The sequence below is a fragment of the Physcomitrium patens genome, chromosome 2 (assembly GCF_059467195.1).
Source record: "Physcomitrium patens ecotype Gransden chromosome 2, ASM5946719v1, whole genome shotgun sequence".
Lineage (NCBI taxonomy): Eukaryota > Viridiplantae > Streptophyta > Bryopsida > Funariales > Funariaceae > Physcomitrium > Physcomitrium patens.
In genome coordinates this window covers 16,234,431-16,247,141 of record NC_143411.1, presented here as the reverse complement: position 1 = coordinate 16,247,141, position 12,711 = coordinate 16,234,431, and the positions used below count along the sequence as shown (strand labels likewise).

General features: G+C 38.0%; 1 protein-coding gene across 3 annotated transcripts; it reads right to left on the bottom strand.

Moving 5' to 3' along the window:
• Positions 1–5,371: 5,371 nt before the first annotated feature.
• LOC112296161 (proline-rich receptor-like protein kinase PERK3) lies at positions 5,372–12,107 on the bottom strand. Of its 3 annotated transcripts, XM_024548451.3 has the most exons (18): positions 11,399–12,107; positions 11,032–11,164; positions 10,581–10,793; positions 10,298–10,369; positions 10,073–10,144; positions 9,724–9,762; positions 9,461–9,532; positions 9,185–9,256; positions 8,848–8,931; positions 8,563–8,640; positions 8,206–8,351; positions 7,934–7,999; positions 7,562–7,720; positions 7,052–7,390; positions 6,754–6,845; positions 6,476–6,621; positions 6,008–6,299; positions 5,372–5,887 (listed from the first exon to the last, which is right to left on the bottom strand). In XM_024548451.3, the coding sequence occupies exons 1-18, from the start codon at positions 11,634–11,636 to the stop codon at positions 5,660–5,662; spliced, it is 2,541 nt and encodes an 846-aa protein (XP_024404219.1). In that variant the 5' UTR covers positions 11,637–12,107; the 3' UTR covers positions 5,372–5,659. The 3 variants fall into 3 exon arrangements, with proteins under 3 accessions (XP_024404219.1, XP_024404228.1, XP_090104076.1); XM_024548460.3 differs by lacking the exon at positions 9,724–9,762 and having other exon boundaries at positions 11,399–12,106; XM_090247950.1 differs by lacking the exon at positions 11,032–11,164 and having other exon boundaries at positions 11,399–11,535.
• Positions 12,108–12,711: the final 604 nt, after the last annotated feature.

The following is a 12,711-nucleotide window of genomic DNA, read 5'->3' as shown; positions in this document are numbered from 1 at the left end:
GTATACACTATGACAGGGCTAAAAGCACCTTCTAGATAATGGCACCATTCTTGAAACGAATCCACGATTGCAAGAAGTTCTTTGTTGTAGATCTCGTAGTTGATCTCAACTGTTGAAAATTTTTTGGAATGAAAAGCTATTGGGTGAATTTTATCATATGTTCCCATTTGTGACAATACAACACCCAAAGCAAAGTCTGATGCATCTGTTTCCATAAAAAATGGCTTAGAAAAATTGATGCGATACAAGATTGGTGCAGAAACAAAGATTGTCTTCAAAGCTTCAAATGTTACTTCTGTTTCTTGATTCCATTGAAGTTTATCTTTCCAAGTCAAACATGTAAGTGGAGTTGCAACTTGAGAGAAGTCTTTGATGAAGATCCGATAGTATTTGACAAATTTCAAAAAGCATTGGATATCTCTTACCGTATTTTAGATCTTCTAATCTATAATAGTTTGAACTTTCTTAGGATCCATCATAAGTCCATCATTTAAAATGATGTATCCTAAAAAGTTGACTTGAGTAGTATGAAATACATACTTTTCTATCTTGGCATAGAGTCTTGCATCTCTTAGTTTTTGTAATACTTGGCAAACATGAAGTTCATATTCTTTTGAGTTCTTAAAATAGATTAAGATATCGTCTAGATAATAAACAATAAAATCATCTAAAAACTTCTGAAAAACATCATTCATTAGATGTTGGAATATTTTTGGTGCATTTGTAAGTCCAAAAGTCATGATGTTGTATTCAAAATATCCATACCTTATTCGAAATGCAATCTTCTATTCATCTCCTTCTTTGATGCGTACCAAATTGTATGCTCTCCATAGATCTATTTTTGTATAAATCTTAGCTTAATTCAACTGATCAAGAAGTGTAGATATCAAAAGTAGTGGATACTTGTTTTTGATAGTGATTTTGTTGAGTCCTCGATAATCAACATATATCCACAATAATCCATCTTTTTTCTTCACAAATAAAATTAGAGCTCCTACTCGAGATTTGGAATGGCGTATGAAGTTCTTAGCGAAATTCTCTTCAATATACTCCATGAGTTCAATCAATTCTTTTTGAGATAAATTGTAGATTGGTCCAAATGGCGGTTGTGCTCCTTCTTGAAGGTCAATTGAACAGTCGTAAGAACGATGTTTTCAAAGAATATCAACATTATTTTTCTCAAATACATCTTAAAAATCTTGATATTGGCTTGGAATGCCACTTGAAGTCTTTCCACCACTAGAAATAGGTGTGGCATAAATGACACAAGGTGATCCTTCTTTTACAGCATACAAGAAAGCACTTGTACTTACAAATATAGGTTTAATTATACTAGACTTATGACTTTCTACTTGATTAATTATACTCTTAGTTATACTTTCAGAAAAGTCAAGACTACGAGAAGTTCAATCTATTTTAGGATTATATTTTTCTAGTCATGATAAACCTAAAATAATTGGATTAGAAGGAGATCTAATGATATTAAATATTATGACCATTAGTTGCTATTTCTGTAGGAAAGGTTTCATGAGTAACATCTTTGGAAGACAACGGACGACCATCTATGACTTCTACATGAAGAGGTTTAGTTTTCTTTACTAAGAATATATTATATCTTTATCAAATTTTTCATCTAAGAAACTTGCTGAGGCTCCTGAATCTAGCAAGGCAAATGCTTTGAGATATTTAGGTCCTAGAATAATATTTATCGTAAAATATAGAAAGGGTTTTGAGGAGAGGATAGGACCTTCACTAGGCATTATGCAAGGTTCCAGCCGCACGGTCCCTATTATAGCTGGACAAATTCATTTTTTGACATACTATCTCTTTTTATTGCCATACTCCTTATTTTATGGTTGCATCGTTTCTTTGGATAATGTTGAATAGTGTACTTAGGTTCTCCACAATATAAGTACAAACTTTCTTGCCCATGACGAGTATTTTCTTGCTTAATAAGAGGTTTGAAACATACTGCATCAATTTGCATATCCTCTACTTCCGAATGTATGTATTGAAGAGATATTAGTGTTGCTATTGAATTCTAGTTATGTTGAGGTCCACTTATACGGTTCTCAGATCGGAATCCAAAAAGGCGATTGTTGCACTTCACAGCAAAGTCAATTGCTTGACTCAATGTTTGAGGATCAGGTAAGTTGAGCATCAATTTTTTTACCTCATATTGTAATCCGTAGAAAAATTGGCTAATGAGTGTAACATCATCCCACTTAATATCACTTGCAAGTTGTCAAAATTAAGAAGCATACAACCTTATTGATCGATTGCCTTATCGTAAAATACAGATCTTATTAGTTGCAACACGAATTGCATCATGTTCTCCATACATGGATCAAAACTCTACCAAAAAAGCCTCTAGATTATCCAATATTGGATCTCATCGTTCAAGAAAAGATGAAAACCATGATAATGCTGAATTTGAAAGAAGTGTACTAATGAATCTAACTTACGATCCTGGAGTTGAATAGCTTTGGGGTTGAAGTTCAATCACAAGTTGTACTTGATTGATAAATCCTCTAAACTTTGATCTGGTGCCATCAAACTTCTTGGGTAGGACAATTCTTAGTTCTCTAACACTGGAAGGGTGTTCCACCATAGGAAAAGGGACATGATTTGGTGCAGATGTTGAAGCAGCTCCAATCATTTCTATATCTTCACTTCTTACCAATCTTATTGCTCCTTATAGTGGTAAATTAAGTTGATGCATCGCAAGCATTAACTCTTTCAATTGCTCTTGCATTTGTGCCATTGCACTCTTCATTTCAATAAGATCTGCCATGATAACACTTAGAAAAGAGAAGATGTCTAATATCACTAAAGACAAATAGAAGAGAGGACTTGAAAACAAAGAAAATACTAAGGACAATATCAGTTTAAAAGAGGGTAATCCGTAACTTTTAATATACTTATGTCCTATCAAGAAAAAGGAGTAATTCACTCTTAATCAAGATTAGACAAAGCTCTGATATTGTAAGTGCACTCTTGTCAATCTATCAATGACAAGAACATGATAAAGACAAATAAATAAGTGAGACTTCTCTTAAAGAAAGATGACAAAATAGAAATAACTTGATATGTATATTAAAAAAGAAATTGGAATGGCTATTGCCAAAAGATAAGAAAACTAGAGACCCTTGAAACTAGACTGGAAACAAGAAAGGAGTTGATAAGAGTGAAGAAGGCTTTACTCTTGTCTCTATATATACTATCTAACTAGGGGCTACGTGGCGATGATTTATAAGACCTCTAATATGTGTTGACTTTGTAGGACACATGCCTTGACTTACAAGGCAAGTTTTTCTATGTGTGGGCCACATAGTTACATTGGTCTTCAAGCTAACAACATGTGTGGCACATGGCCAACTTGTTGACCATGTTTCTAATCCAAAAAGTCAATTAAAGACACCTATAAAGTCAAAGCAGCATCTATGAAGCTTCTAGAAAGCTTCCATATCAAATACTATAGAATTAACTTACTTTTATCTACTTTTACTTACTTCTACCTATTTATATGTGTAATAACTGGCTTACATGAATATATCCGTGACACTAAGATTGGATTGAGTTTTTTTAAACATAAAAAGAAGTTATAGTGACTTTATTTTAAATAATATTATACCAATTGGATGAAAAAATTAGAAATTCGAACTTATTGAAGCTTGAAAATTATAATTAGAATTATTTAAAAAAATTAAAATTACAAAAAAATGAAGTAATAAGAAAATTTATTTTTTTATATGTTTGAAGTTATTAAGTATTTTTTAGCACTTTATATTAGCATTAAACATTTTGAAATTAGAATTGGATTATATTATTTTATTATAAACAAAATCTACTACAATTATTAATTAGTTATAAAATATAACTTTACCTCCTATAATTACATGCTCGGTGCCTTTCCAAACTTGATAACATATATTGTGGCAGTGTATATTACTAGAATTTTTTGGATGCTAGGTTATCAATTACAAATGTTAATTTTTATAATGAAAAAAATATAAAAAATTCCTATAATTCTTCTTTTTGTGTCTTAAGATTTATCTTGACCTTCTTTTATATATGGTTATCTATTAATTATCAATTTTACAATTTTTATTATAAATCTTGTATAAACTTAAGCTTTTATTTATTTTAGAAGTAATTATATTATTCTTCAACCTATTATATCTTGTCTTAATTTATTTATAAAACTATTAAAAAAAATATTATTTATTACAAAAGATAATTTATAATATAAACTTTATAGCCAAGCTTGATTTATTAGCTATTAAGGTGTAGGAGATATTTATATAAGTTATATCTAAGTTTTCACAACACATCTTGGATCTTTATCAATCTTTTTACTAAATACTTATATTACAACATGGCAATTTTTAATAAGCTAATAATATAAATAATTTTCTTCTTTAGTTATATAAATATTTTTTAGAGCAAGAATTTTATTCTTTTTCATAATTTTTTTTTCTAATACAAGTCTTTCTTAGCTCCAAAAAAATAATATAAAAATTAAATTGATAAAAAAATTAAATTGTAGTAGTATAATGTATATTTATTTAATAGAAAGTTATATGTTTTAGCATACACTAAAAACGTTTAATATAGAATAGATCTTATCAAATGTTATAGAAATATTATAATAATTATTTTAACGCAATAAATTCTACAATTTAATCATTAAAATTAATCTAATAATCTAACATCAATACATATTTGATTAATGTATTATAATGACATTTTAAAAATAGAATAAAAATATGAAATACAAATTTCTATTCCTCGGATTAAAAAAATTGCTGTTAAAAGCTAAACACAATTTTCAATTTAAAATATAAAGTTGTGGTTGTTTAAATTTTACCAGAAAATCAAAATGTATAATGTAAATATGTTGGTTTCAAATTGGTTCAAGTTTTTGTTTGACAATCAGGGATTTTTCCAACTGTTTTATGACATAAACTATGACTCTTTTTGTTTATATGCATCAAAATGTTTTTGGAAGATCAACTTACTATCCTCCAAAGGCATATATTTATTTATTTATTTTGGATAAGAATGTTGCTAGAAACAAACCATGATTTGGCACATGAATTGAGGCATTTCTTGCTGTATTTCTATCTTCAAAAAGAAATGTATTCAATATAGACATGGCCCTATAGGGTTGTATTGCTCCTACCAACACTCTCATTTATCTTTACATTCGCACTTGAATATTCTTCATCTTTGCTATTTAAACCATGGCAAGAATATTACAATTCAAACACATATACAAAACATCATTATTATGAGCATGAAACTGTTTTGATTACACAATATTCCCCACACAAGACAGTTAAAAACAAAATGCAAAGCAGCCACTCCAAATGAGAAGATGAAAAGACGTTTAAAGTAAAAAGTCTTTAGCACTGACAAGCTCAACGCCGAAAAAAAGAGGCTTCCAAAGCACACTTCTAAATACGATGTCACTATTCGATTTCATAGCACCTTAAAGAAAAAAACACTATTATTTTATTACGGGAAGAGCGGATTCACCCACCCCATCCTGCGAGAACAAAAAGGTGCTCATGAAATGGAACCCAAAAATTGCTGCAGCTGCAGCAAAAAATACCCTAATCCTGCAGGATTTGCAGCCATGGATGCCACCTCATCATCATCGAGGATGCAAGGTGGTGAAGCTGTCGAAGGGCACGGTGCTGCCGCCGCGGCCATTTTCTAACGAACAGCTTCCAGAATCGCCGGCTTCCACATTCCCTCGTGCAACGGTGTCATTGTCCTTGAAGAGAGACTTGTGCTTGAAGTATTCTGTCGACCATCTGTGTTCCTCTTTCTTCGGCGGCTTGTAAGTCGCTGCTAACGGCTCCAAAATACTCAGAACCTCCTGCGGCACCTCAAGGAACGGCAACTCCACGTCAAGGATGAGTTCTGCCGACATCCATTGAAACGGATGTGCATTGAAAGAGGGGGAACTGCGCTTTGAAGAGATTCATGGGCATGATACCTTCATGGTGGGTCGATCCGGCCTGTCGGTTATGGAACACGAGAGCCCGACTTCTGTCAATGCGGTGAACATCTTCTCATCGTAATCGTCCCCCAGTTTCTTGTCCAGGATTGCTCTAACGCCTTCTTCCTGGAACCTTAGTTTCACCCAGTCGTTCAGATTGACAGCTTCCAGTCGATTCATGTCGAATACGCGTTGTCCTGTGACTAGCTCCAGGGTCACGACTCCGAAAGCGTAGACGTCGCTTGCTATGGTGAGTTGGTTGGTTCGAAAGTAGTCGGGATCCAGGTACCTGTGCGACATGAGAGCACAGATACCTTCAGCTTATGGTGGTGTATGAATTCAAACATGTTGTGTCGTTTAGACGATGAGGTGGGTGCATGATTAGTTAGTGTGATGCAAGCCTTGTCCATTTGAATCTAGTTTTGTGAAAGCTGATACTGATTGAGAAGGGGCAGTGGTTTCAACCCCATGGTTCCCAGAGGTCTAGTCGACACGTGAGTGTGAAGATCTGGCGACACTTTGGAAATGCCGAAGTCTGCGAGCTTCGCCACGTTGTAATGATCGAGCAGTACGTTCGATAGTTTGATATCTCTGTGAATAACTGGAGGATTCTGCGAGACCATGATATGCGTTTACGTCAATAAATTATGTAACACGCAAATCTTTAAAATTTGAATGACACTGACAATCCACGGAAATTCTCATGATTATGGAAATAAGTAACTGTTCACCGAAGTTCTTACCGCAAAAGAATGAAGATGATCCAGGCCTCGTGCTATACCAATTATAATTTCGCGTCGTTGTGCTGCACTTAGTGTTGATGTGCTCTTCCTCCCTGAAATTACGCCACAAACTTCATCAGACCAACGCGATTGTGTGTGCGTAGAGGAAAAGCAGTGAATCAAATATGGACTATGTTTTCTATGCTTTTGATTCAAATCACACGGCATTGTGTTCATTCCAGAAGCAGCCCAGCTTTGCAAAATGTTAAGAACTGCAAATTAAATTACTAGGTCACAAGTTGAAGATTTTGAAGGGTACCGAACAGGTTGTCATGGAGGTCGCCATTCTCCATGAACTCATACACCAGAATCTGCAATCCGTCCTCGTCGCAGAATCCTTCAAGGGGGCAGAGATGACGATGATGAAGGCGGCTGAGCAGAATGAGTTCATTGCGGAACTCTGTTTGGCCTTGTGCACTTGCATTGGAGGCACATTTGACGGCAATTACCTTTCCACTAACCAAAATGCCGCGATAGACTGTGCCAAATCCACCCTCTCCAATGCAACACTTGTTACTAAAATTATCAGTTGCTTTCTCCAGTTCATTTAGTGTGAACCTATGCAACTCTTGCGGAACATTCCAAGGATCATCGATACCTGATTGAACAGTTTCCCAAGAGTTTGATGTCAGGTGGGCAACAAACTTTTTAACCCAGTTCTGCAGTCAAATCAGAGCCAGATGCTAAAACCTTTATTCTAAGTCTATCTTGGCCTCTCAAGGTTATTTCCCATAAAAAATAGTCCTCGATCACGTAAAAATCAATTTACCTTCATACTTTCTTCCAAATTGAGGGTACTTAACTTCGTATTTCCATCTGTACATCAATATTAAGAATACAACAAAGACTGCCACTGCTAGCCCTCCAATTGCTCCACCGACTACTATTCCAGCAGGGAAAGTCGATGCTCCTACTCCTGATGGCATCTCTGCATTGTAACACGACCCACTCTGATGAAAAATGGAACTTCTACCTCTAGGGCTCTGAAAACAGGCTGAAGGCACTGGATGGACAGTAATATCAGTGCAGTCGCTTCCAAGAAGTTAGCGTTACTGTGTACCACTGGATCTCTCTGACATGAATAAAAATTAAAACCTTCTGCAAGCGATTAACTGGGCTAACGCCGTGTGTCAGAGTGTACCTCTCCCGCATATGCAATTAGTTGTGTCTATGACGAACTGAGAAGGCGGACAAGGTGCACAGTTGCCTGCAGATAGTCGAGCATACGTCAGAATATTCTTATAGATTCAAGATAACCAAGCGGAATCGAAATCTACAGCAAAAATGGTAGTCCAATGAGGAGCTGGAGAATGGTCCCTCGAAATAGCGCAGAAGTGTTACTTTCATCCCAACCTTAATCTCTAGCACAGGGCAGAGTATGATCATTCGCTAAAATGGATTTAGTAGACTTACCAAAGTTTGATGACTTTGCCTCGAAAAATCCTGGGCAGTTATACGTCCTGCTACAGTTCTTCGGAGTATTCTCAGTAGCATTCACATTAGAATTAATGGTTGCACTCCCGTCTGTCTCATTGTTGAAGCAATTGCTGTAGTAGTTTCTGCAACAGAAGAAGCACCAAATTGTTCAAGTGGATGGAGCTTTTGAGGGCTCGGAGTTTACCACCAGGCAAACTCTGGAGGAAGTCCTTTTGAGAAAGATACCGTAACCTCGTTTAGGCGCAACTGCAGAACTCTGGACTCGTACATCCTATGCAGGTATTTGTCGTATCAGTTTTAGATAGACTATTGAAATTTGAAATCTTCACTTACATTGTTGCATTAGGCATCGGTAGAGACTTGTCAAACAGAGTCGGATAATCTCCAGTGAGGAAGTTGCAACTAAAATCCCTGAACATTCAAGAAAATAGCAAAGTCCTTCACAGAAAAGAATATCTCACACCCAGACTGCAGTGAAATCATGCACAGCAATCCGTGGTGATGTTTGAAAATAAGTTTCTGTTGAATTTGAAAGGTTCTTAGTCAACAGACTGAGAACGAAGGAAACAAGCAGGCTTATACATCTAGAAACACTTGCACGACACACGAGGTGCTTACCAGTCCGTGACATTAGCGATTCCATTGTGCAATTGCTTCGTGAGGTTCGGAATTGGCCCAATAAATTGACTTCGCATGAAATGCCTGTTGAAACCAAGAAATACAAGCTAGAAACGGGAGTTATCCCAACGCTAAAGCACAATATTTTGGGGAGGGGCGAAGGGGGGGGGGGGGGGGGGGAGATTATCTATTTGCTTGACGGTCTTAATCCTAAACATACTTCAGAAGTGTTTTTCGTCGAAACTTGCGATGGAGACATGGCGAGCAAATGCCCAAGCTAAACCTCGAAAAAAAATTAGTTCTCTGAATGAGAAGGGGACAATGAAGAGGTACTCACGCAGTTCTTAGTTCCGGGAGCTCGAAAAGCCATTCCGGAACATTTCCAGTGATGTATAGATGGCCCATTCCACTGCCAACAAAAATGCACGGTGAAGCCATGGCATCGCACGTTATACAAAACAAGCGCAGGTGCTCCGAACAAAAAAATTACGCCAACATATGGAAAACAGTTCACGGTAGGGTCAAAGATTTAGATGGTCTCTTAATCCTTGCCAGAACTATAATCAATTCATACGGTCGGGAACTGGGAGGGTAGCAGGAGTTCAAAGCTTACAAAAAAGTGATCTTCATCAACCCTCTCCATTCTATGGGCACAAAGCCAGTGAGATCATTCTCCCACAGTTGCCTGCACAGCAGAACAGCTGTTTACAATCCGTCATACCACTAGATTGGGATCAACATACCGCTCCTACCAACTTCAAGCAGAAATTTTTATAACTAAGGAGTAGAATTGAAGCATGATTATAGCGTCACTGAAATCCTTGAACATCTATGGCACATGTAGGACATTAAGAAGACTAGCGCATATGACTGAACCTGTCGATCTCTAGGCTTCTAGTCGAGCATTCGATGATGCTGAACGCAACATTTGAAAGTTTAGAGATCTCGATTGCAACATATTGAAAACGAGAATTAGATGATGCTGAACACAAACAATCCTCTTCTGAATCAGAATTTAAAAATTCGAACGGTGGGATGCTGCAGTCCCACCAGTCTTCTGCGTAAGCCTATCAAACTACTTCATCCTTGAGAAAAATTGGCATATTTCTGCTACTGTTCCCTACTAATCTTGCAGTACTGGTCCACTATAGCTCCTATGAACAGAAAGCGTTTAGATGCAGTGGCTTTCACAAGCATTGAAGCAGAGTTGAAGCAGTGCACGTACATTTCTTCCAGGTTCCGCAGATTTCCATACTCTCGGGGTAGGCCACCCCACATCTCGTTCGTGTTGAAGTCCCTGAAGTAAAGATCCAGAAAAGCTTAGATGGACTAAATGGACTGAAGATTGCTCCACCCGAAGCTTTCCCTTTACGGGACAAATTTTACAAGGTTCAGTAAACAATCAGCTGTTGTTTGACAACCAAGCTCTGGGATGAAATACAAGACTTACAGAATTTTGAGGGTCACAATCTGGCCAATCCACGTTGGGAGTTGCCCCCTTATCTTGTTCTTTGCCATCAGTCTGCGTAAGAAAATTAGTGGATACACTCGTTCAAGACCATGCCATATGCAATAAAGAGGTAATGTAACAAAATTGCAGTGTAGAAATACTGCGTGTGAAAATGAATGATACTCTCAAGAGGGTCGAGTATTTTTGTGGGGAATCTGAAGGCTGGCTAATAATCCAAGGAGACCATAGTTTGTTTATAAAAGTCAAGAATCAGGTCACTTACAGGTGCGTCAGGTTGCATTTTAGTATCGCGTCTGGTGGGGGCGAGGTGAGATTGTTTTTGTTTAGGTTCAAGACCTTCAAATGAACTAGTTTACCAATTTCCAAAGGTAGAGGATCTCGAATCACGTTGTCCTCGAGGATTAACGAATCCAGATATAGAAGTTCGCCGATCGCTGGAGATATGGGTCCTGTTAAGCCCTCTGCTGTCAAGTTTCTGCAACCACAGGCGAGTAAATTTTGCTTCGATAAGAGAGCGAGATGGAGAGAGAGAGAGAGAGAGAGAGAGAGATTCTTTTGCAGTGCATTATAGTTTTGATGATCCCCAGCGGATCTAAAGTGCTTTGAGGCAGGCATATTTGGATTCTCTTGATGCAACGGGGTTAGCTACGATATCGTCACTGTTCTCTTGATGCCAAAAACGTTGGAAAGGATGACAGGACATAAAACCTTACAAAGACAATATTCTGCTGTTCGTTGCTGCATCGCAAGTGACGCCTGACCAGAGGCCGACGCATGGATCCGGATTCAACTCCCAGTTACTAAATTTAACGTTCCAGGATTTTGCTAAACTCTTCAGAGATAACCCTGCTCCATATGTTAATCAAACCCCGAATGATGATGAGAATGGTAGTGACCAATAGCTTGAGACCGCTGAATTAAACACACTTGATCCAACCGATGTTAAATTCGGCGAATATCATCTTCACGCTTACCATGTAGAGGCAGCACGACCCAACGACCTTGAACGGCAACACAAAGATGCACTGGACAAACACAAGCATCGAAAACTTAAACGAGGACATCCAAATTAAATCTGACCTTGTTCAACTGACGTCTGTGCACGAATTGAAGCTGCGCTCCAAACTATTAGTGTCGCTGTGAAGTAAACGACGGATACTAGCCGTTTTGAAATGAAATGAAGTCTACAGAAATGTGGCGGGCAACGTGATTTAGATGATTTCCCGCCGCCATCTAGCTGCAACGAAGAAGACACCCAGCCTCCATCCGCACGCAGCTTTAGGCTTCCGATCAACAACGGTTGTGAAGAGAACGTCATCGAGGAATGGTTAACTTCTGTAACAGCATTAGACTTGCGCTTGCATACTTCCGCGCTGGTCGTTCAACTTGCTCAACTGAATTCTGATGCGAGCACCCTCGCTTAGTAAACGCTTATCAGATTCTGGACTTGGGCATTGCGAAATCTAGCTACCAACTAGCAACACACTTCCTGTCCGACGATGAAACTATCCTGATAACTACGAGTTTTCAGGCTCAATCGCACCAATAATTGTTCAATTCTGTCCAACACAGACCAGGAAGTTGTGGAGGAGGAGCTTGTTCTTCTTTTCATCTTCAACCCTCTTCGGCATCAGCTCAAGAACACTTCAACCACACGAGTATATCGTGAGTAATGGCACAAAATCCAGCAAAATGTCTAGCGTCATATGCTATAACGCAGATCACTCAATCTGAGGTGCTGACAATTTCAGCCATTTAATGTGAATGTTGACGCACGTCTAGATTTGATGTTCGAACAATTTAGACTGGGCCTGCACTGAGGCAAAACGGCCTTGTGTTTCCTCGTTGATGGGCTGAATTCAATATTTCAAAGCAGGATTCCTGCCTGACTGCTTCTTTCCTGCCTCCAAAGTTGTGCCTTCAAGGTAAAGTCCCTAGTTTTGGTACCTGGATTATAACACAATAGTGTCTTTCTCGGAATGGCGTTGACAACGTCAGAAACTGACTCCAGCTGATGCATGTGAACAGTATTTCCCATATTTCAAGCGATTAGAAACTATATACTATTAAACCCAGTTTCCGCTTGCTGGGAGACAACCCGGAAGAGCTGAGAAGAATATTCAACCCACGATCTCAATCTCAAGAGATCCAAATAAACGACGAAACTCACGAGCGAAGCTGGGGTTATGCATCCTGTCTAGTATCTGCGATACAGCAGTAGTTTCGATATCTGAAGTCACCGGCCAGAGATGGCTGTAGCAACCAGCATGCGAGGTCATGATGCTTGCTTCACCAGGAATTCTCCCCGTGGACAGTTGCGGTCATTGCTGCCTATATAAGCCAGCAACAAAAACGGCTCAGAGTGCTCCGGGAGATTTCGACCTGGTGCAACG